At 42.0% G+C, this 22013-nt stretch overlaps 1 protein-coding gene across 5 annotated transcripts in view; it reads right to left on the bottom strand.

Annotated features, from left to right (window-relative positions):
* wdr11 (WD repeat domain 11) overlaps positions 1 to 20231 on the bottom strand; it is a 126426-nt gene extending 106195 nt beyond the window's left edge. For 3 of the 5 annotated variants that reach the window (XM_083774578.1, XM_083774579.1, XM_083774580.1), the window contains exons 1-6: positions 20070 to 20231; positions 16159 to 16270; positions 10893 to 11046; positions 9895 to 10068; positions 8545 to 8746; positions 792 to 957 (exon numbers count right to left, since the gene is read on the bottom strand). In XM_083774578.1, coding sequence (XP_083630704.1) covers positions 792 to 957; positions 8545 to 8746; positions 9895 to 10068; positions 10893 to 11046; positions 16159 to 16270; positions 20070 to 20155 — 894 coding nt within the window. In that variant the 5' untranslated portion in view covers positions 20156 to 20231. Of the gene's footprint in view, positions 1 to 791; positions 958 to 8544; positions 8747 to 9289; positions 9313 to 9529; positions 9576 to 9894; positions 10069 to 10892; positions 11047 to 16158; positions 16271 to 20069 lie in introns of those variants that run through there. The other 2 variants (XM_083774582.1, XM_083774581.1) reach the window with 2 other exon arrangements.
* Between the last annotated feature and the right edge of the window lie 1782 nt (positions 20232 to 22013).

The raw sequence follows: 22013 nt of genomic DNA, 5'->3' as shown, positions 1-22013 counted from the left end.
GTAATGCGATGGAGAGATGCCTCGGGAGAAACCATGTAGAAACAGGAGGGGAAGGGTAATCGAGTGTATTCACAAATTTCACACACACTAGAAAATGGGTAGCTCCATTTTAGATCCCCTGATCTGCGTTGGTCTATGCCGTGTGCAGGACGGCGATGCCGCCTCCCCAGTACGTCGTAATGGATACGGCATGCCTGGAATGTGGTTAGACCAGGCCTCTTTTCAGGAGGTGGGGGGCTTTAAACTCCCGGATCTCACAGCGGATCTTTCTGGAGGTGATCAGTGTTACATTATGTGTTGTCCGGGCGTCAGAGAAGTTGATGTACAGTATACAGTAAAAACACCAATAAAACGCTTTAGAGCGTGATGCGCAGACGGCGCTCGAGATTAATAAAACGCTTTAGAGCGTTTTGCGCAATCGATGAGTTAAAGGCAGAGAAATGTCAAAACTGACCCTTGCTAATTCCGTGTCAGTAAAACAACAGAATGCGCCATCAACCACAATAATATCTCCCATTATTTGTGTGATCATCCTTTACACGCAGCATATGCAACGCCAGGTGTGCTTCAGATGACTAGCAAAACGTGCTTCTGGACTGAATGTGTCTGAAACTCGAAGTTTAGTAAATATACTAGTCCTCAGTGGATGATGTGATGCATGTGTGTTTTTGTATTTCCTTGTTGTTCGTGTAATCTCGGCATCATTGTAAATGAGGGTCTCGCTCAATGATCTCAGAGAATTTTAAAAGGAGGTTGAATGAACGAACAAACAAACAAACAAACAAACAAACCTGGGCGAAGGGCACCCCGGAGCGCTCGATAGCCACCACGCCGACAGTCTGGCTGAGCTCCAGGTCTAAGATGAGGATCTCCCGGGGGTAGAGCAGCAGCATGTGGTTCCTCTTGGACGGCAGGTAGGACAGCTGCAGACAGTCATTGAGGGTCACCGCCTCCGCACTGTGGGGGGGAGGGGGGTGAAAATAGTTTGTAATGATGTAATGAAAATTAACCAGTTTTATTACCCCAGTGTTTCCTTCCATGTTTAGTTACCGTCTTGTCTCTCTTGTCTTGGGTATTCTGAAAGGTTTCTTTTTTTTACCTCAGATGTATCATTCAGATTTTGTTGCTTGTTTGATTTTGTTATTTGTGTGCAAATAAGCCAAGAAAAACTTAAACTAAATTCGGCTGAAGCATATTTGCAGAGTGGCAGGCGTGGCTGAATTTCTAATGCATGTGCATGTAACGAGCAGGCCTAGATAAGCTCCCACATACTTCAGCCTCATTAATGAAAGAAATCAATCAAATAATTGCAGAATCACAGGCGGCATTATTACAGAGTGCAAAATAGCTGCCTAAATGTTGAGGCTTAGATATAAGGGATATAATACATTGAACTATTATAAAGAATGTTATTGTTAATATTGCCGTAGCACTAGCCCTAGCCTCGACGGCCTTCAGGCGTATGCAAACTTGCAAAGGCTCACCTTATGTAATTTAGATAGCATTTTATGTAGATATAGCACTCTATAGCGTAAACTCATACCGGTAGTTTCATTGTACAGATATTCTACTCTTAGCTTCCTTATGATTCTTCATGACAATTTTGTATGTATTTGATGTATTACCATGTGTTGTTTTTGCGTACTGTAAGTCTTTCCGCCGTAGCCTGAAAACCCACCTTTTCAAACTCCATCATGGCCCATAGCACTTACCCTAACCCCTTAGATAGCATTTCTGTTGGCTTAGATAGCATTTGACACAGACTTATAGCATGTTATGTAGACAGCACTATAATTGTATTGTATATAGTCATAGCACGCCATAGTACATATGTATAGCATAGTAGTAAATATGTATAGTTTATATGTATAGTGTATGTATAGTTTCATTATATAGATATTCCACTGTTACTTTCTTAGCTTACGCATGTTTCATGATATTGATAAATGCTTTTATGTGATGTATTCCCATGCTTTTGTTCTTGCTTACATGTAAGTCGCTCTGGATTAAGAGCGTCTGCTAAATGCCTAAATTGTAAATTGTAAATTTCTGGATTAAGAGCGTCTGCTAATTGCCTACATTGTAATAGGTGACTTTCTCATTTCTCAGATGGACAAGTAGATCTTTATTCATGTCTCCTCAGTCCTCATACAGCAGGCTGGGTGAGTTCGAGGCAAAGGAGGGTGAGCTGCGAGTGAACTCTTTAAAGATGGGAGGGAGGCGGTTAAATTACGTAGGTATTGGGCAACTTCAGAACAAATAGTCTTTCTAGGTTAAAATGTCTCGTCTCTGAACTGTTGTTTGCCAAGCCTTTTAAAAAGTTAACCATCATTTAATTATTAATTTAATTTTATACTTCGTCATACGATGGTACGAAGAAAGCAGGCGATTTATAAGTGGACTTTGCGATGAGCCTAACTGAAAGTGGTTAATGTGAGATAACTTCATTAAAGCCTGTACAGGTGGTTTATTGAACTACTAGGCACGTTATTGACCATGGCACACAAAGAGCCCCATCTCTCTCCTGGAACAAAGCAGTCACATATGCTTAACTGTTGGCACAAAGAACCTCAAGAGACTTTTCTTTATTCAAAGAATTGAACAAAGTCAGCGGCCATAACTCATTCGTGGAGCTGCATTCCTCTGGTTCCAGATAAATGAATAGATTGACTACAGGAGTCAGGACCATGCAGATCATTAGCATTGGCAGATGGAGGATGTGGCTGCTAAGTTGTCTCAGGACAGGATACGACATTTTAAGGACACGCCGTTTCTTCTAACTCACACTGGAATAAGTGCATTGTTGTGAGATTTAGGAGCTAGAACTGCTGACCACGGCTAACCAAAGCTAAGACAACAGTGGAAGGAGACAAAAGAGAGATAGTAGATGAAGAATGAGAGGCCAAAACAAGACTGTGCCTCAGCATATCTGAATAACAGCAGCAAAGGCATCACCCCTGACTTTACACCTGAAGTTACCCCACACTATCATCAATAAACCAACAAAGAAGGGGGGAAAAAAGCTCCCCAGTTCCCAACCCAACAGACCCTCCTCACCTCTGCCTTTGTTGGGTTATGAAGTGTACTGCAGTAGATGATGCACTAAATAATACAATGACACTCTGACACAAGCACACTTATGGGTGTTTCTCTACAACTGATGATGTGCTCAGAAGCAGGTTTGCCATTTTTTCTTGAATTAATGCAGCAATCAATCATGTGTGTGATGTGTATATCGAGCTCCAAAGGAGAACACAATAAATATAATTTGAGTTCCCTGGCAGTGAGTTAATAAGATTTAGTCATTGTTGTTACAGAACTGTTGTGGTCGTGCTCTCTGCATACAGTATTTCCAAATAGGTGTTTTACAACTAAACTCTTGTCTCAGGCATAGCAGATATAGAATCCAGGTTTGGCGCAGAGCACTGCACCAAACTTGTCAGGGTATGATGTCACATACAATAAGAGCGTGCCTCCGTTCCTGACACAACGCATGGATCAGGAAATGAAAGGAAATGAAAAACAAAAATTAATAGCCAAATTTTGATTCGTAGACTGCAGAGAGTGTGTGTGTGTGTGTGTGTGTGTGTGTGTGTGTGTGTGTGCTTGGCGCTTGCAGGCATGAAAGCTAATCACAAGAGAGTTTGGAAATGCAGCCTTTGGAATGGCAGCCAATCTCCGGACAACCACCATTCGAATCAAAGCACTGTGCTGGCCAAAAAGAGTAACATGTGCCAAGATGAGTCACAAAACATGAATGGTACAGTCCTGTGTTTCGTCTTATAGAGCTTCTGATAAGAGCCTGGCTGAAAGGAGCTGCCCAACGGTGCAACCCCCTTTTTCTATCATCCAGATGGAGAGAGAGAGAGAGAGAGAGAGAGAGAGAAAGCATAAGAGATTACACACGACTTGGGCTATAAAAGAAAGATCCAACACATGGACAAAGCCAGAGAAATTGAAAGCGTAATGCGAGGCGCCATTACAGAACAAGAGACCGAGCCATTACAGGAAAAGAGACCGAGAGGGGAAGAAAGAGAGTGACGTGGGGGGGGGGGCAGAGAGAGAACATGATTAAGATAAGGACAAATGGCTTTCGGAGAGCAAGAAGAAGACATGATGTGAAACGCAAGGGGTAGAATATGTACGATTAATCCATTTAGGACAGGAACGCATCTGTGTCGCCTTAGCGCGTAACCACTTTAACCATTATTTTAAACTTCAGCTATTGGAAAAATATCAGATCTACAAGCTCATAGCGCAGCACTCAGTGCCACGCTATGAGCTTGTAGATCTGCTGCTGTTTTCTTTGCTTTTGGGAGGTCCCTGGAACAACATTATGTTCAGACGGCCAATTAGATATAACTTTTGGGGTCCTTGACATGAAATAGTTTGAGAACCACTGACACTAGAAACATAGGTTTTTCAGAAAACTGTCGTACTTTAGAAGATATTTTGTAGAGTCCTAACTGGGTTAAGAGAAGGACAAATAGCTTTCGGAGAGCAACAAGAGGGACATGATGTGAAATGCAAGGCTTAGAATATGGACAAGTAAGATTAATGGGAGGGTTTGATATTACTGCTAGTTGGGTGGGTGGCGAGGCTAGGGAGGTGCTGCTATAAATAAAGTAGACCGACACGTCACAAATACAACCACTCTGGGGACTAGCTGGCAGCACATCAACCTGGATCTGGGCTGGATCCTTCTCAACTTCTTCGAAACGAATGCCTTACGTACGTGATATTAGGGAGCCAACATGGTAAATAGTGCAAAAAATGAGGTCAGGCATTCATCTCTGCACGCTAAAATAGTGTCGCTGTCGGAGAGAAACCTGGTATCTCTCCAGATTTCATCTATTTATTTTTTATATAAATGAAAGCCCTACGTAATACTTTGTCAGGTGAGTCAGAGCAGTGAAAGGCAGAGGTTCATACTTGTTGTATGATGTACACATCTGTGATTTTAAATTTTTGAAGGGGGGGGGGGGGAAAGAAACGTTTTTGAAAACTACTAATATTCTAATAATGACATTCCTAAAATATGGATGCCAGGTTTAAAGTGTTTTTTTTTTGTTTGTTTTTTTTAATCAATGAAAAGTGTTAAGCAGAGCTTGTGACTAAATAACAACTACAGAACATTGGATCCATTGGAACACAGATCACGCCACGGATAATTGTGTAAATCAGTCAATTGCTAGTCAATCTTTCCCCCGGTTGCTGTAAATCTTGACTCTAACTTTAATACTGTGACCAAACACATGCTTGTCTTGATTAATTGTGGAATGAAATAGTCTTAAAATAAAACATGTGACACCCCCCCGCTGCCAAAGCACATTTAGATATATAGTCCTGGCTGCCAAATTCTCTCCTCAGCCAAGTGTTAATAATTAAGTGCAACATTCTACCCAGAGTTAATCTCTTTAAAATCCTCAGTGTTAATGGTTCATTAGTTCCATTTGGACAGTTGTAGATCTAATCCATTTGGTTCCATTTGTACACTTTGAGAGTTAAATGAACAGGATTGTACTGTGTACCGTTTCCACCACCAAACGAGGTAAGCGACCATGCATCAAGCTCTACAATGTAGTGGGAGAGATAGATAGGATACTGGTTGGTCCCAAATGTTAAACACTTATTATTGGGCCTCTACTACTACTACTACTACTAGGGCTGTATTTTGCTTGTCTTAAGTACCAGGTCTTATTCCCTAACTTGAGTAAGCTAAAGACCTGGAGGCGTGATCAATGCCATTTGGCTATTCTGAGTGGCCAAAGAGCATTGATTGACTCTAATTGGCCTGACTTCAGCCTGAAGCATCGGTGTTGTGGCAGCCGCAGGACTCTGGAACATTGATTGTGAAAATTGTGGTCGTTTAGGTGAGAAAATAAAGGGGAAACAAAATCACACTCGTGTAAAATGAGGGGCGCTCTTATCATACATCATCACATTGGTCATCATCACAGTGGTGAAAAAAACCGGCTCTACTGCCTGAGGCGCCTGAAGAAGTTCAGAGTGAGCCCCTGCAATGCCGCATCCTCAGAGCATTCTACAAGAGCACCATCGAGTGTTCTGACTGGTTCGGGAACTGCACCACTGCAGAACGGAAAACACTGCAGAATGGTGCGAACAGCGCAGCGCATCGTGGGAGGGGAGCTTTCCTCACTCCAGGAAATACACGAGAGACGTTGTATGGCTAAGGCTGAAAATATTATCAGGGACATCCATCACCCCAGCCATAGCCTGTTCAAACCACTTCCGCGCCCACGGCCGGGCAAACGCTACATGAGCATCAAGAGCAGCACCTCCAGACTCTTGAACAGTTTCTACTTCTCAACAATTAGACTGCTGAACAAGAACAAGGACTGGTGACGCCGCACAGACTGAACTGAATTAGTCTCCTTTTAGTAGAGACTACTTTATATATACACATAGGTTACATTATTAAAAAAATATATATGCATACATATTGTACCATGTAGATTAGTCATGTACTATGCACTTTCTTTCTTTTAACTGCAATGATGAGCCTGCACAAACAAGAATTTCACCCATGTTACTTGTAATGTCATGTGACAATAAAGTTAGATTCTGATTCTGATTCCAACCAATCACAATTGGCATCCTCACTTTTCTGTCATTCCGGCCAATCACAATTGTCTTCTTCAATTGTCTGCCCTCACTTTTTATCCTCAATAATATGTACTTTGCTCAGCCAATGAAATCATCGCTAAGGGGTGATCAGCCAATCAAATCTAAGATTCACACAGACAGACAAAGCCGGGCATAGGAGGAGCTAGCGCCCCTCAAAAAAAAAAAATAGGTACACTACAGTACACTACATTATACACGTGTCCTGTCCTCCTTGTGTGCCAATAAACATGAAGTTATCTGCACATCATGTTTAATTGCCAGATTAATTGCCTGCTTTATTTGATTTGTTATTCTGCTGTTTTATTGTTGGGAATCACTTTGTTACTGAAACGTGACATTATCATCAAATAGGTCTACACATTATCATCAAATAGCATCTACAAAAATCTGAAGCCTGTCATTTCATACTGCAAATTCATTGCATAACAAATCATACTGACAAATAGCTTTGCCTGAATGGATTAGTTAGATCACAATATAATATATGAGTAATGGGCAGAGCTAAGCACAGGGTTTCCTGCACAATGTTGTTGGCATGGCGCTGCGCCATGCTTGAAATAAATTGCGCCATGCCAAGCTTTATTTTTCTTTTTTTTTTTGGGGGGGGATAGTGAGGGGGATAGTGAATCATAGTGTGTGTCATATGAAATGTCCAGTGCCTCCCCCAGTGCCACCCCAGTGCCACCCCAGTGCCTCCCCAGTGCCACCCCAGTGCCACCCCAGTGCCACCCCAGTGCCTCCCCAGTGCCACCCCAGTGCCTCCCCAGTGTCCCCCCAGTGCCTCCCCAGTGTCTCCCCAGTGCCCCTGCAGTGCCTCCCCAGTGTCCCCCCAGTGTCTCCAATAGTAATACAAGAGCAATAATACAAATCAATCTTAATTTATTAATCAAATTAATTAATTAATTAATCAAGTTTTTCGCCGCGCGGCCATTGGCCACGCGCCAGAAGGTCCCCCCGCGCCCAGCACCATGCCAAGGCCTTTTCCTGCAGGAACCACTGAAGCACCACAGAGGGAGCATGTCTTTCTGTAAGCTGCAGTGCTAAATTGATGGCAACTAAAGAGCACCTGTGGATTTCATTGTAGGGGACGTGGGTGTGTTATTGCGCCCACGAGACTGCCGTTTCAAATTGGACTTTGCACTCATATCGGCAGATTAGAAAGTTTAATTAAACAAACAAGGCTAATTCCTCACCATAACCAACTTTACACCAGAAATTGGGCATAGCTTTAATAAGCGTATGATAAATGAGGACCATAGGCTTGTTCCACCTTCGGTTTGTAACGGACGAAAAAAAGATTACTGTGCCATGTGCGCGCGCAACAATACTTGGATTTCATGTTGCGTGCCAGCCTATACATGCAGTATAAACTCAGCACAGTAACAGCATTTGTCGTCTAAGATCTCCACTCAACCTTTTCAACCTCTTCTAAAAGAGTACAACTAGCTCAAAATGACCTATGCCCCTCCACCAGGGCAGGTCAGGTTGTGGCCTCCTGGTGGCGCTATAATAGGCCATTTCTTCTTATGCCTTGGATGGCAATTGGATGATTTGAGGCATTTTGTTCCAAAAATGTGTTTTGCAAAAATCCACCTGTTGGTGGCGCTATAACAGGCCAATGTGAAAAGGGTGGGATATATCCCTCAGCCTAGTAGGAAAATCTGTGAAAGATTTCACGTAAATTGCACGCTGCGTTCATGATTTGAGGCTTTTTGTTCAAAACGGGCCAATCAACACGGACGGACACACACACGGACAGAGTGCAAAACATACTCTCTCCCCATGCCTTCGGCCTGGTGGAGAATGAAAGATTGCTGTACTCATCATTATGCAAGCATTCGTCATCGATGAACAATGGCATTCAGTGGATTATGAGGCCAAATAAGTGGGTCTTACGTGGGCTTCTCGTTGGTGATGAGCACTTTGACCTTGTTGAGGGCCTTCTTGGCACCGGTGGGCGCAGGGGCAGCAGCAGGGGCAGGCTTGGTATGGGCAGGGCTAGCGTGGGGGCTGGCGATGTAGACCTTCTTCCCTGTGCTGCCCGGAGGCTTGGAATGGGAGAAGTCGTTGATGAAAACGATGCCTTCACTGGTGAGCACTGCCAAGGGGAGAAGTTGTAACAGAGCGTATAGTAAAACACTGTGGATCTGGGTCAGCCGTCTCTACTGCACCCCTTCTCTTAAATAGTGTTAGCTAGTGGTAGACAAAATCAGTAACTAATATCCATGCAAAATAGTCTCTATAAGACGTTATCACTCTGCAAACGTATATTTCGATTTACTAAAGTTTTCCACTTATGTGCGGAACACCTGGACTTGTCTCACGGCATACCGTTTGGGATCCACAAGGTTCAAAAATATTATTTCTGAGTCAGTTGGAGATGCAAGCCAAAGCTGATGCATGGTTCCCTCAACATTATGTACTATGTAACCATTAACATCTTTAATTTGGTACAATAATGTGCTAATTTTGGCTAACGATAACATATTCAGGCGACAGGTAGACATGAGCAAAAACTGAAAAAGGGCGTCAGACTGGATGATCAAGATCCGAATCCGATATTTGACACGTGTGATCATACATACCATGTTGGAGGGGTCAAATGGGTCGAAGGAGAACGAGAGGATGTGCTCATACATACGTGCCATGTTGGAGGGGTCAAATGGGTCGAAGGAGAACGAGAGGATGTGCTCATACATACGTGCCATGTTGAAGGGGTCAAATGGGTCGAAGGAGAACGAGAGGATGTGCTCATACATACGTGCCATGTTGAAGGGGTCAAATGGGTCGAAGGAGAAGGAGAGGATGTGCTCATACATACGTGCCATGTTGAAGGGGTCAAATGGGTCGAAGGAGAACGAGAGGATGTGCTCATACATACGTGCCATGTTGGAGGGGTCAAATGGGTCGAAGGAGAAGGAGAGGATGTGCTCATACATACGTGCCATGTTGGAGGGGTCAAATGGGTCGAAGGAGAAGGAGAGGATGTGCTCATACATACGTGCCATGTTGAAGGGGTCAAATGGGTCGAAAGAGAACGAGAGGATGTGCTCATACATACGTGCCATGTTGGAGGGGTCAAATGGGTCGAAAGAGAACGAGAGGATGTGCTCATACATACCGTACGTGCCATGTTGAAGGGGTCAAATGGGTCGAAGGAGAACGAGAGGATGTGCTCATACATACGTGCCATGTTGAAGGGGTCAAATGGGTCGAAGGAGAACGAGAGGATGTGCTCATACATACGTGCCATGTTGGAGGGGTCAAATGGGTCGAAGGAGAAGGAGAGGATGTTCTCGGCATAGCTCTTCTTCCACAGCTTGGTGCCCGTGTCTCCATTCCACAGCACAATGTAGTTGGGAGGGTGCACGGCTAACAGGAGATCACGAGACGCATCTTGATTCCACAGCCACTCCAAGTCTGAAAGAGAGCGAGTGTGTTGGGGTGTGGGGTTTAGAGACAAAATCACAAGTAACACCTATGTGTACTCATATCCATGCAAAATAGTCTCTAGAAGACCTTTTGCACACTCAAAATCCACCTTTTCAGAATTGCTTTCCCTACATAATTCCCCACCCGCACTTTAGTTTTTAACCTTTAACTTTTTTATTTAGTTTATTTTTCTAATTTATTATTTTGGTCTGTAAAGCGACTTTGAGTTCCTTCTGAAAAAGCGCTATAATATAAATGGTATGTATTATTATTAGAGAAAAGGAAAGAGAGAGAATGATAGAGTGGTACAATAAAGAGAAAAGGAGTATACTATTATGGTTGCTATCTTCCTAATGTTTTGTTTTGTTTTGTCTTGGTTGTATACAGGTAATATGCAAATTAAATAACATTATCATCATTTCAAAAGCATGGACAGTATGTTGCAATCTGTGAAGGACAGACATGCACACATTACACTTACATAAAAGGACATGAAGTACTACTCTACATTATAAGGAAGTGATTTAATGGGCACAGATACTAACACCATCAAAGGGACATGATGTTTCCACAGTAAGTGATCTGACACACACACACACACACACACACACACACACACACACACACACACACACACACACACACACACACACACACACACACACACACACACACACACACACACACACACACACACACACACACACACACACACACACACACACACACACACACACACACACACACACACACACACACACACACACACACACACACACGTCTATCACAGCAGTGGTGATGGTGGTCTTTACCCTGGATGGGTTTGGAGTGTTCCTGGATCTCACAGTGAGCAGTCCCACTGACCACATCCCACACAATGATCTTTCCCGCGGCATCTCCCGAGGCCAAACGCAGAGAGTAGGGCGAGCTCAAGCTGTGGTGGTAGTTTTCTCTGGACCATTTCACCTACACACACAGACACACAAACACACACACAGTGAGTGGGGGTGGGTTCGTGCTTAACCGGCACACACCACAATTCCACAGCCAAATACAAGATAAATACTAAATATTTCACTCTTCCTGTGTAGGTGTACTGATAGGAAAACCTTTCGGGAATTCTGCATTTAATTACATTGCAGATGCGCCGGAATTAATTTTTAGGGGAGGGAAATGTACATCATGACAAGGTCCTGTGGCTGTGCAGACATCACTGAACCGGCTGAGTCATATAGCAGCGTTTACAGTTTTGAGCAATTAAATTGCAAATTAAGTCACTTAGCTGAGGTTAGAAAATCCAACATTATTACTGCAGACCGATTGCATAAATACGCTCGCAGCTCAAACATTCTCTCTCTAAAATGCACACAGTCTGAGTCTACCATACCTGGGTTGAGGGAGAGAGAGGGAAATAGAGCGAGCGGCTGCGGTGTTATGTTAGCACAGCAGTCTCAAGCGGGAGAAAGGAAAGGAGAGCACATTTTAAATAGGAGTATAAATACAGTACTTTTAACATGGCAATGTGGTATGGCAATCTCAATGTAAAAGGAAGAAGCAAGCTGCAGCGAATAGTGAAGCTAGCCTAAAAAAATCATTGGGAAGAGACAAACAATTAAGTTGTATATACAAGGAAGTACCAAAAGCTAACCGTAACATCTTTAAAAAAACGTTCATTCCTAATGCCATTAAAGACACTAAATGATACCATGTATCGCTATATTTGGGTTTTTTATGCATTTGCCACTGTTGTCCTGCATTTTTGCCATGAAGATAATTGTGTTGTTGTTGCCGTTGGTTGTTACTGTTGTTTGAGACCGAAGACAAATTTCCACACGTGGACAATAAATTAAACTAACTAACGTATAATATATACATAATATAGCAAGGGATGCATTCCTTTTCGGAGTCATGATCCGGTCGGGACCGGATATCTTACGTCATGTTGTAGTCAGGTTTGTAGTCATTAGGCCGGAACCCTTAAAACGGAATAAGTAAATACCAAAAAGAATTCCCGCGATCAAGGGCATCATCATTTTAGGGCCTACCCAATAAACGCCTTGACACGGCCTATGAATCAGACACGTTTCTTCAAGTACTTCTTGGAATAGTTTGCTTGGTATATCCAACTTTTATTCCAACTCGTAGTGATTTGTATCGTTTTTCCATGTGTTTATGAGGTGACAGTACATCGTAGTAACATCACACTATCATTCCTCCCCCTTTATCATAAAACAACAGCTGTACCATACAACGGCTTCAGTTCGGGTGGATCACCACCCATCACCACCCACCAGGCAAACCAGGCATACTTAATGAACTGGTGGGGGTATCCACATAAAAATGACATTTTAACAAATACTGTACACTTTGTTTTTAAAGAAATCTTCCTCCTAACAGTATATTAGTTTGCACTGCTCGCTCCGCAGCGTAGTTTGCGCTATCTCCAGCTCAAGTGCCCGGAGGCGCAGAACCCCGCCTATGTCCTGAGGACTCCCCCCAGTGCCCTGTGGGTCATCGTGTGGGACCTGAGCAGACGGGTCCCCCACGGGATCCTCGTCCTGCCCTAACACACCCGTAGTGTCAGACTCGGCCCCACTGGTATTCGGTTGTTAGGTCTCCCACCTCACTCACTCTCTGAAGTCATCGTAATGACTCCTCATGAAAGCGACTGCCGTGAGACAGCCGTGAAAATCGCCTCTTTCTTTTTGGTACCGTGCGGTAAAGGAACGGTTAAATTGTTTGGAAATACCGTACAATTCCCAATATGAGCAATGTTGTAGCTCCTCAAGCGACAGGACACCCGTTCTAGCACTCTGGTCATCAGAGGCCATAACGCCGCAACAAAATCTCCTTCTCAAACTGGTGCGAGCAACGTACTCATCATTAACACACCCCAATCCGTCTACCACCAAAAGCAATAATAGCAAAACAAAAAACATAACCAACTGAACAACTGAATCCTTAATTTGTTTTTTGAAACGGACGAGCCCCCAAATATGTTACAAAACCATATGTCTAGGGGTAAAAGGTAATGCAACATATGGAGGAGAAACAAAACCAAGGTCTTAATACAAGAATTTATTCAAAAGTATGATGAATAAATTATAATAATCAACAAGTTTTACAAATGAAAGGCTCTTAACTCAAAGAAAAGACAAAAACGGATCTCAAAGCAAACTATAAAGTTATTCCTTTCCGAAGGGAAATAACGTCTCTAACAAAATGTTCATCTTCACAAAATAAGGCAAAACAGTTGGATGCGACAGTAATACGACGGATGGGGGAAAGACTTTGGAAGTTGTTTCCCCAGTGCCTGTCTGGGGGTGAATGGGGTGGTAACAAGAAGACTCACCCCGGTGCGTGCCCGTTTTTCCTCCCGGAATTTTCCCCAGTGAGGGGGATAACCTTGTAATATGCTATTGGCTGTTTGTATTCTTTTTGGAAAAATATAAAAAGATACTCCTGTGGAAATGCTATATTATATTACTTATATTGACCCTATAAACAATTTAGTATTATTTAGTAAAACGGGGTGAGTCTTCTTGTATTCAATGGGCTTAGTAGTGTGAGAGCTACGGCCGTTAGCTCCCTCACGTGACCGTCAGCCAATCAGGGAGGATGATCAGGCCTCCATTGTCATGGCCAACAGGAGTACCCCAGACACACAGCTGATGACAATCAGTCTGTCTGAAGACCCATTAGTATACTCTGCATGGGAGGAGAGTTAGTCTAATACAGGTTCATAACAACTGCTGCTCAGGTATAGATATATATATATATACACATTAGAAGACATCTAGGCCTAAGATAATTCCATATACATATATATATACTATAACAATACCACCATATAAATATATATATAATATTAGCAATAAACATATATATATATATTTATAATCCAAAATAACACTCATAAATCATAACACTCATAATTAATCATAACACACGACCATAGTCGTGACAATATAATAATAATAATAATAATAATAATAATTTGATTTGCATGCAGAACCTTTATACATCGTGTAGAAGGCTGTCAAAAGGCTGTCAAAAACACTTTTCCCATCTAAGAAAAGAAATGAAAGCTCTTTCCGTTTGAAAATCGCATTAGGCATTATTGCTTTCAATATTATTTTAATTAACGATTCCACCCTTTACAGACATTTTATAAACTGATTGAAGCCAATTATTACATGCCAAAGTCTGCACACATAATTATATTTTCATTCACAACACAACTAAGATGTAAGGTTTCCAATATGATGACTGATACAGGTCTAGTTATAATTTAAGCTAGTAAATTACTTAGAAAGTTTCTCTGCCTATTTGATGGCACAGTTGAACAGATACAGGCCAAGAGGAGTAGAATGCAGAACTCCAAACAACGGAGAAAAAAACTCGAATTGAAAGTGAAAACTAGAAAAAGTGCTCCTCGGAGTCAAGTCAGAACGTTTGTGATGTTTGGACAAAATGTGTAGATTAGAAGACAATATAAAATGTGTTTTTTGCAACATGTATAATAGGGCAATGTTAAAAGGGTGGCATTAATTATTCCTCAAGTAATGGAAATGTGCATACAAAAGTTTCACAGTAATTGGATGCTGCACTGCGTTCATGATTTGAGGCATTTTGTTCAAAACGTGCCACACCTTAGATGTCAATTTAGAATTTTAGCCAACCACGATAGAATGTGTGTACCGATTTACGTGATATTTGGATACAATCTGAAGGACTAAAACGTGTGTGCATCCAAATAAGGTAAAGATGGGATTGGGCCTCTTATATTGCCACCATGAGGCTGTTTTGACATTTTTTAAGTGGCATTTCTTCCTCTGCCTAGTGGGAATAATTTTTATGTGTGTATATAATTTCCCGGAAATCACATATTGTGTTATGTTCATGATTTGAGGCATTTTGTTCAAAACGGACCAATCCTACAAACTTGGAAGGCAATCTTAGCCAATCGGGATGGAATATAGAAAAATCGGACAGATCTGTTTTGATCACATGATAGATAGTGTGTATCGATTTGCGTGATGTACAGTATGGATAAAATCTGTACGAGTATTTTCTTTTTTTTTAAATGTGTTTAGCAAAAATCGGTGAGGTGGCAGAGGTGGCATCCAGAGAGTGTGTGTGCACAGTTTGGTATCGACCGGGCCAACGGTGCCGGAAACTAGCTGTACACAGACGGACAGACGGACACACGGATGGACAGACAGGCCAAGGGTGCAAAGCATACTCTCACTCTCACAATGAGCCAATCCAATGGATTTACAGTACTGATGAGCTGGTTGTTTCAATAATTGATATTGCTGTCTTTTTGTTGTGAGTCTTTGCTCTGGATACTGCTTTATTTGCCCGTCTGGGTGTTGAGGAATGGGCCGGTACTCTAGCTGTGGTGCTTTACAAGATTAAGTGTGCTCTGGAGTGAGGAATGAATGTCTAGGATTGAGCCCAGGCACGGATAATCACTGTGGAGTTTATCGGCTATTATTCACCCTCTGACAAACACACCAACTATCACACACTCACACACAAGCATCTCTGCGTGGGTTCGTGTGTGTGTGCGTGCATGCATGCGTGCGTGCGTGGGCACACGCACGCGCATGGGCACACACACACACGCGCACACACACAACACACAAGTATTCTCCATCAGGGCTGTATTAACTTTTATCATTGTACCACCGTGGCCAAAACACAGTGAAATAGATAGAGGAAGAAAAATGACTTGGCTCAATGTCAAATGATACCAGTTCATTCAGTGTGATAATACAATATTACTTCACTTAAACTTTCCACACAACTAACAAAATACTGTTTAAAGTATGTAATTGAGTATTGTGATGATTAGCTTGAGATTATGCAACTCAATGAACTAAACTCCAAATGCATTCATCCCAATCGCCATTAAACCATTTCTTCTTCTTGTGCATTATTTTAATTGGCCCAATGTTGATTCTGATTTGCTGTAAGCAATGCATTTAGGTATTTGGCATAATATGGAAAGACCTCAGTCTCTGAGTGTCTTGAAGTGCAGGAGAATAAAACAGGTTTGCAGCCGGCACTCACCTTTACCACATTGGCTTTGTGCCTTTCCAGCACCTGGATAGTCTGGGAAGTCTTTGGATCAATGATTAGGATGCTGGAGTGACATCCCTGAGCTATCAGCCCCTGGCAACCCCTAGGGAGAGGACAGAGACAGGGGTTAACTGAGCCAAAGTGGAAAAGTGATTAGAGAACTGAACGTTAGGACAGAGGCACAGGGTTCTGAGATGTGGCGTGGACAAACGATTGGACGAAGTGAGAGAAAACTTTTAAATTGGGAAGCGGGAGATAAGGTGACTGGAGGGGGGTGCAGAAGACAACAACATAATCTATTACAGAGAACATGGAGAGGGTATGCTTATCTAATCACCCCTCTTCAAGGTTAAGACCCCACAAAAAGACTATAGTGCGATTTAGGAGGCTAAATCTATCTGACCATTATTCACTAAAGCTCTATAAATAAATTGCATGAATCACTTTGGCTTTCATTTATTATACTTTTATGTAACAGCAGTCTGGCTGTTTCTTTTTGATATGTTTGAAAGAGGCTCCACCAGCAAACAAGCCTGTTAGAGAGCCTTTATTATCCAGACAGTTTCCAGTAAGCCGTGTCATCACGTATTCTACTAACTCACACAAGATTAATTTAAATCTATTTGGCAGCTATATTCAAAGAAGATCGTCCGCTTCTTTCATTTAGAAGGGGAAAAAATCGTACAGATTTTCAATCTCTGAGCACAGTGACACAGAGACAGTCACTTTTGGCTCCCCTGCCAAAGAACTGTCAGTGTCACTGTGCAACAACACATCTACCTGTAGAACTCAACCCACTTTTTCAGTCACCCTCACACAGGTAAAAATGTCTAAGGCCAGTCCACAACAATGCAACTTGCAACAAGCAACTACTTTCAACCATTATCCACAATGCAAAGAGTTGCATTGGTGCTGTCAGGCCTTAAAAGGAAAAAAGGCACTACTTGTGCTTCCACTAATGTTGTTGTGTACCTGATCCTTGTGTGGTATAGTAGGAAAAACCTCTAGACAACTCAAACAGAGGATGGATTAGTGAACATAAAAGTTATATATCTGTAGAAACGATCGGGACTCCATTTCAATGATTTTAAACATGTTTATAGTTTTCGGTTCATTGGTATTGATCAAGCCTCTAGGCCCGGCTATAGCTGCATATGATTTGTATTATCCTACGGATGCTGTTCTGTTATAATTTCACTCCCAGGCACTGAACATAATTTAAGGCCAGATGAAATTCCTTGAAACAACAAACTTTTAACCCTTTATATGACCCGAATATATTTCTACTTGCAAAAAAAGAGATTTCAACCTTACTACTACTTTGTACTACTAGTACGTTGCAAAGGAAATGTAAGATAAAACAGTTTTATGCAAATGTATAATAATTATTAAAATAATAATAAATTAATAATTTACATTTGGGGGATATCTTTCATAATAATAAATAAAACATGTTCTAGACATTATAATGATCAGAAAAACAATATATTACAGCCCTTTTACTGATGCTGTTCCGTTATAATTTTTCACTCCCAATTCACTCCCAGGCACTGAACACAATTTAAGGCCAGTCCACACCAATGCAACTCCTTGCAACTAACTGCCATTGTTGCGACCAAAGGTTGCAGTTAACTATGGAATCGCGCATTTTCCGTTAGTGTGTTGGTTGGTCGGGCACCAGTGTGTTGGTCGGGCACCATATACATGGTGCCCAGGTCTCATGACATCAGGCGAAATCATCAAGGATGGAGATGTGGAGACCCTGATGTCATAGTAAATGTGACCTGCTGTCGCAGTTAAGCCGATATATGGAGATCCCTGATGTCGTCAATATTGCCCAGCAACTCTACATCTGACGTCAAACCCTTAGATCTCCAATATACAGTGCCTCCGGAAAGTATTCACACCCCATCACTTTTACCACATTTTGTTTTGTTGCAGCCTCATTTCAAAATGGATTAAATTCATTTTTTCCCTCATCAATCTACACACAATACCCCATAATGATGTGAAAAAAGTTTTCAAATACTTTGTTAATTTATTAAACAAGTATTCATAATACATGAGTATTCAAACTCTTGACATAGTACTAAGTTGAGGCACCTTTAGCAGCAATTACAGCCTTAAGACTTTTTGGGAATGATCCTAGAAGCTTGGCACACTTGAATTTGGGATATTTTCCCCCTTCTTCTCTGCAGATCCTCTCAAGCTCTGTCAGGTTAGACGGGGAGTGTCGCTGCACAGCTTTTTTCAGGTCCTTCCAGAGATGCTCAATGGGGTTTAAGTCTGGGCTCTGGCTGGGCCACTCAAGGACTTTCACAGAGTTGTCCTAAAACCAATCCTTCGTTAACTTAGCTGTGTGCTTGGGGTCGTTGTCCTGTTAGAAGGTGAATCGTTGACCAAGTCGGAGGTCCTGAGCGCTCTGGAGCAGGTTTTCATCCAGGATACACTGCTCCATTCATCTTTCCCTCTATCCTGACAAGTCTCCCAGTTCCTACCGTTGAAAAACATCCCCACAGCATGATGCTGCCACCACCATGCTTCACCGTAGGGATGGTATTTGCCAGGTGATGAGCGGTGCCTGGTTTCCTCCAGACGTAACACAAAAAGCTCTATTTTGGTTTCATCAGACCAGAGAATCTTGTTAATAATGGTCTGAGAGTCGTTTAGGTGCCTTTTGGCAAACTCCAAGTGAGCTGTGACGTCCGGCTGTCATGTGCATTTTATTGAGGAGAGGCTTTGGTCTGGAGGAAACCAGGCACGGCTCATCACCTGGCAAATACCAACCCTACAGTGAAGCATGGTGGTGGCAGCATCATGCTGTGGGGATGTTTGTCAACGGCAGGAACTGGGAGACTTGTCAGGCTAGAGGGAAAGATGAATGCAGCAGTGTACAGAGATATCCTGGATGAAAGCCTGCTCCAGAGCGCTCAGGACCTCCGACTTGGTCAACGATTCAAGTGTGCCAAGCTTGTAGGATCATTCCCAAAAAGTCTTAAGGCTGTAATTGCTTCCAAAGGTGCCTCAACTTAGTACTAAGTCAAGAGTGTGAATACTTATGTACATGTTTTTCCAGTTTCATATTTTAAATAAATTAACAAAATATTTGAAATAATATATATATATAATATATATATATAATGTAATCTGCTCGCCCAGCAGTCTGCTGTCAACGAGGCGGATGCGTGCACAAGACCTCGCCCTTTGGTCGATTCTCGTCCTCAGGCGTCTTACTGGTGGATAATGGCTGCATGAAGTTGCATTGTTGTGGACTAAGTGCCTTTACACTCTTCCCAACAAAGTTGTCATTTGTCACACATTTTGTATTTTTGTGTATTTCCTTTTTTCGTTTGAAATGTGATCTTTCTAATACTGTTTTGATGAGTTAATAATGCTTAAATTGAATTTATTTACTGTATTTTTATTGTATACTATAGACAGTCACAATTATCTTGTATGGATTGTATAGATCAGTGATTGAGGACATTATTGAAATGTGATACGTGGTATTTCCAGTCAGTATAGATGCCCGAAGAAGGTCTTTGACCGAAACGTGAGGGTGTCACAGATCCTGTATTCACATGAGCAATGAATGAGGTTCTGTCACTGCACCCATAACAACATAGTTATTTGATTTGCTGAAGAAAACAGCAATATATAGCATACTGCAGTCTACGATTTGATACATTGCATTTGTCAACTATTTCATATGTAATATTTTCCTCACATTATATACTTCCGAGTCTGATGCTTAATGTTCGTGAAAGTCAAATTGCTCGGTTAATTTACAGTAAAACAAAAACGTGCGTTTATCCTAATATTTGACAGTGACAGACTGACAGTCGAGCATCTTAATTAGACAGCTATAGCTATCAATGCTAAAGACAAGATGCAGGACTCACCAGTCCACAGCGGGTTTGTTCTGCAAATTGAGCGTGCCAGTCAAAGTCCGAGCCGCGAGTTTGATGTTGACAGTGTAAGGAATCATGATATTTGGCAATTCAATCCGCTACATTCGCATTTGTAGACCAAATAGTTCACTAAAAATGTATCTTCCTGGCTCGAATGCGTTGGATAAACAGGAAGTGGAATGGTGTTCTGTAATAGAATTCCGAGTGGGAATCTCATTTTAGAAATGGTTCCTATCGGTCCCCTTCGCTCATATAGTGTACTGTATAGAGCGGCGCAGTCCCTCCCCCTTTCAGAACAACGAAAGGCCCAGGAAATGAAAACGCAATGCATTTCCCCATAGGCAGTTTTTATTTAATTTATTTAAAGAACTTTTAAGCGTCGTACGAAGCCAACTCTTGTCGTGACAAATCATGACAACACACACAATATTTCGGGCCAAACAAAGAATTAGAAAGTAGAAAAACCCTGCACATTGCAACACTTCTTTTGTTGTTTTTCTTCTTTGTAATTATTTGTTTGGTCCAAAATATTGTGTGTGTTTGTTTGTTTGTGTATGCCGATAATATCTAACTTGCGGAGGTAACGTGCCTTGTCCACGGGCAACAGATCTTTCAACGTATGGCATTGCAAATACGTTTGATAATCGCTACTCTGCGCAATATTGTTTTGGAAATGCCGCAAATTGCATTGCAGTGAACAAGAGCAAATCACAACTTCCCCTGGGGTTGGTGACTCCGCCCTGAATATGCGCCGTGGTGTCAGTCTATAGGCTATCAAAATTAAATAAATAAGCCTTTCCAATATTCCAACAAAATAAATGGTTGGGCATTTAATCTCCCAGTAGCCTATCTGGTTCATTTAGTCTGATTAGGCCTACTGTTGGAATATGATCTGTGTTGTATATTTTATTATTGATGAATTATTGTGAAGTAACAAACCCAGACCGGAAGTGCTTGTTGACTAATCTGTATATAACCAGGTGTGAAGAAATCTGTTCGTGGACGTGTGTCGTACTGATCCAGCAACACTACGCTGATGCCTCCTGGTGTGTTATTACTTGCGCAAGCAGAGCGCGCAAGTAATCATTTCGCCCGGTCTGTGTGCACCGTGCCAGCCAACCCGCCACTTGATGCGTATGCAAATAAAACAGCAAATTTGTGCCTGGTTTGCTGGGACCAGATTACATAAATGACCATATGTCTTACGTCATCATTTAGATACGTATACTATATACATAATCAGTAAAATAAAATAGCAAATTGTGCCTGATTTGCTGGGACCAGAGTACATGGTGTGTATATGTATGACTAGCTCTCAATGATGACGTAAGAAATATGGTCATTTGTGTAATCTGGTCCCAGCAAACCAGGCACAAATCTGCTGTTTTATTTGCATACGCATCACGTGGCGGGTTGGCTGGCACGGTTTTTGGCGCAAAGTAACCACAGTATACCGCTAATCAACTTACAACTACATACTCTATATCAGGGGTATTCAATTAGATTAGACCGGGGGCCACAACTGTAGAATGATTGTGTGCGGGGGGCCGCACAGTGTGTGTGCGAAGCGCGGAAATTTGTGGGTTCTCAAAATGCTTTTTGTGCTCAAACACGAAGATTTATGTATTTCCACAAAGTAATGAGCAGGATAATGTCTATACAGGTATATGCTACCTTAGAATAGATGTAGGCCTAGACCTATTTGACAGTGCATAAACAGCATTGCTTTGACATTAACGACCATCAGCTGGACGGACACACACACACACACACACTCATTCTGCTGTGGGCAGTTCAGAAACCCGTCCACGACCACCAGTGACATCATCGTTAGGCAGATTGTTTTTTAAACAAGATTTATTTACGTGAGAATAGTTTATCAGACTATAAAGATCAGATTACAAAGAGCAGTGATTCCCAAAGTGGGTTTCGGGG

The sequence above is a fragment of the Protomyctophum parallelum genome, assembly GCF_964188405.1.
Source record: "Protomyctophum parallelum genome assembly, chromosome: 10".
NCBI classification, from domain to species: domain Eukaryota; kingdom Metazoa; phylum Chordata; class Actinopteri; order Myctophiformes; family Myctophidae; genus Protomyctophum; species Protomyctophum parallelum.
This window is presented reverse-complemented; position numbering and strand designations above follow the sequence as displayed.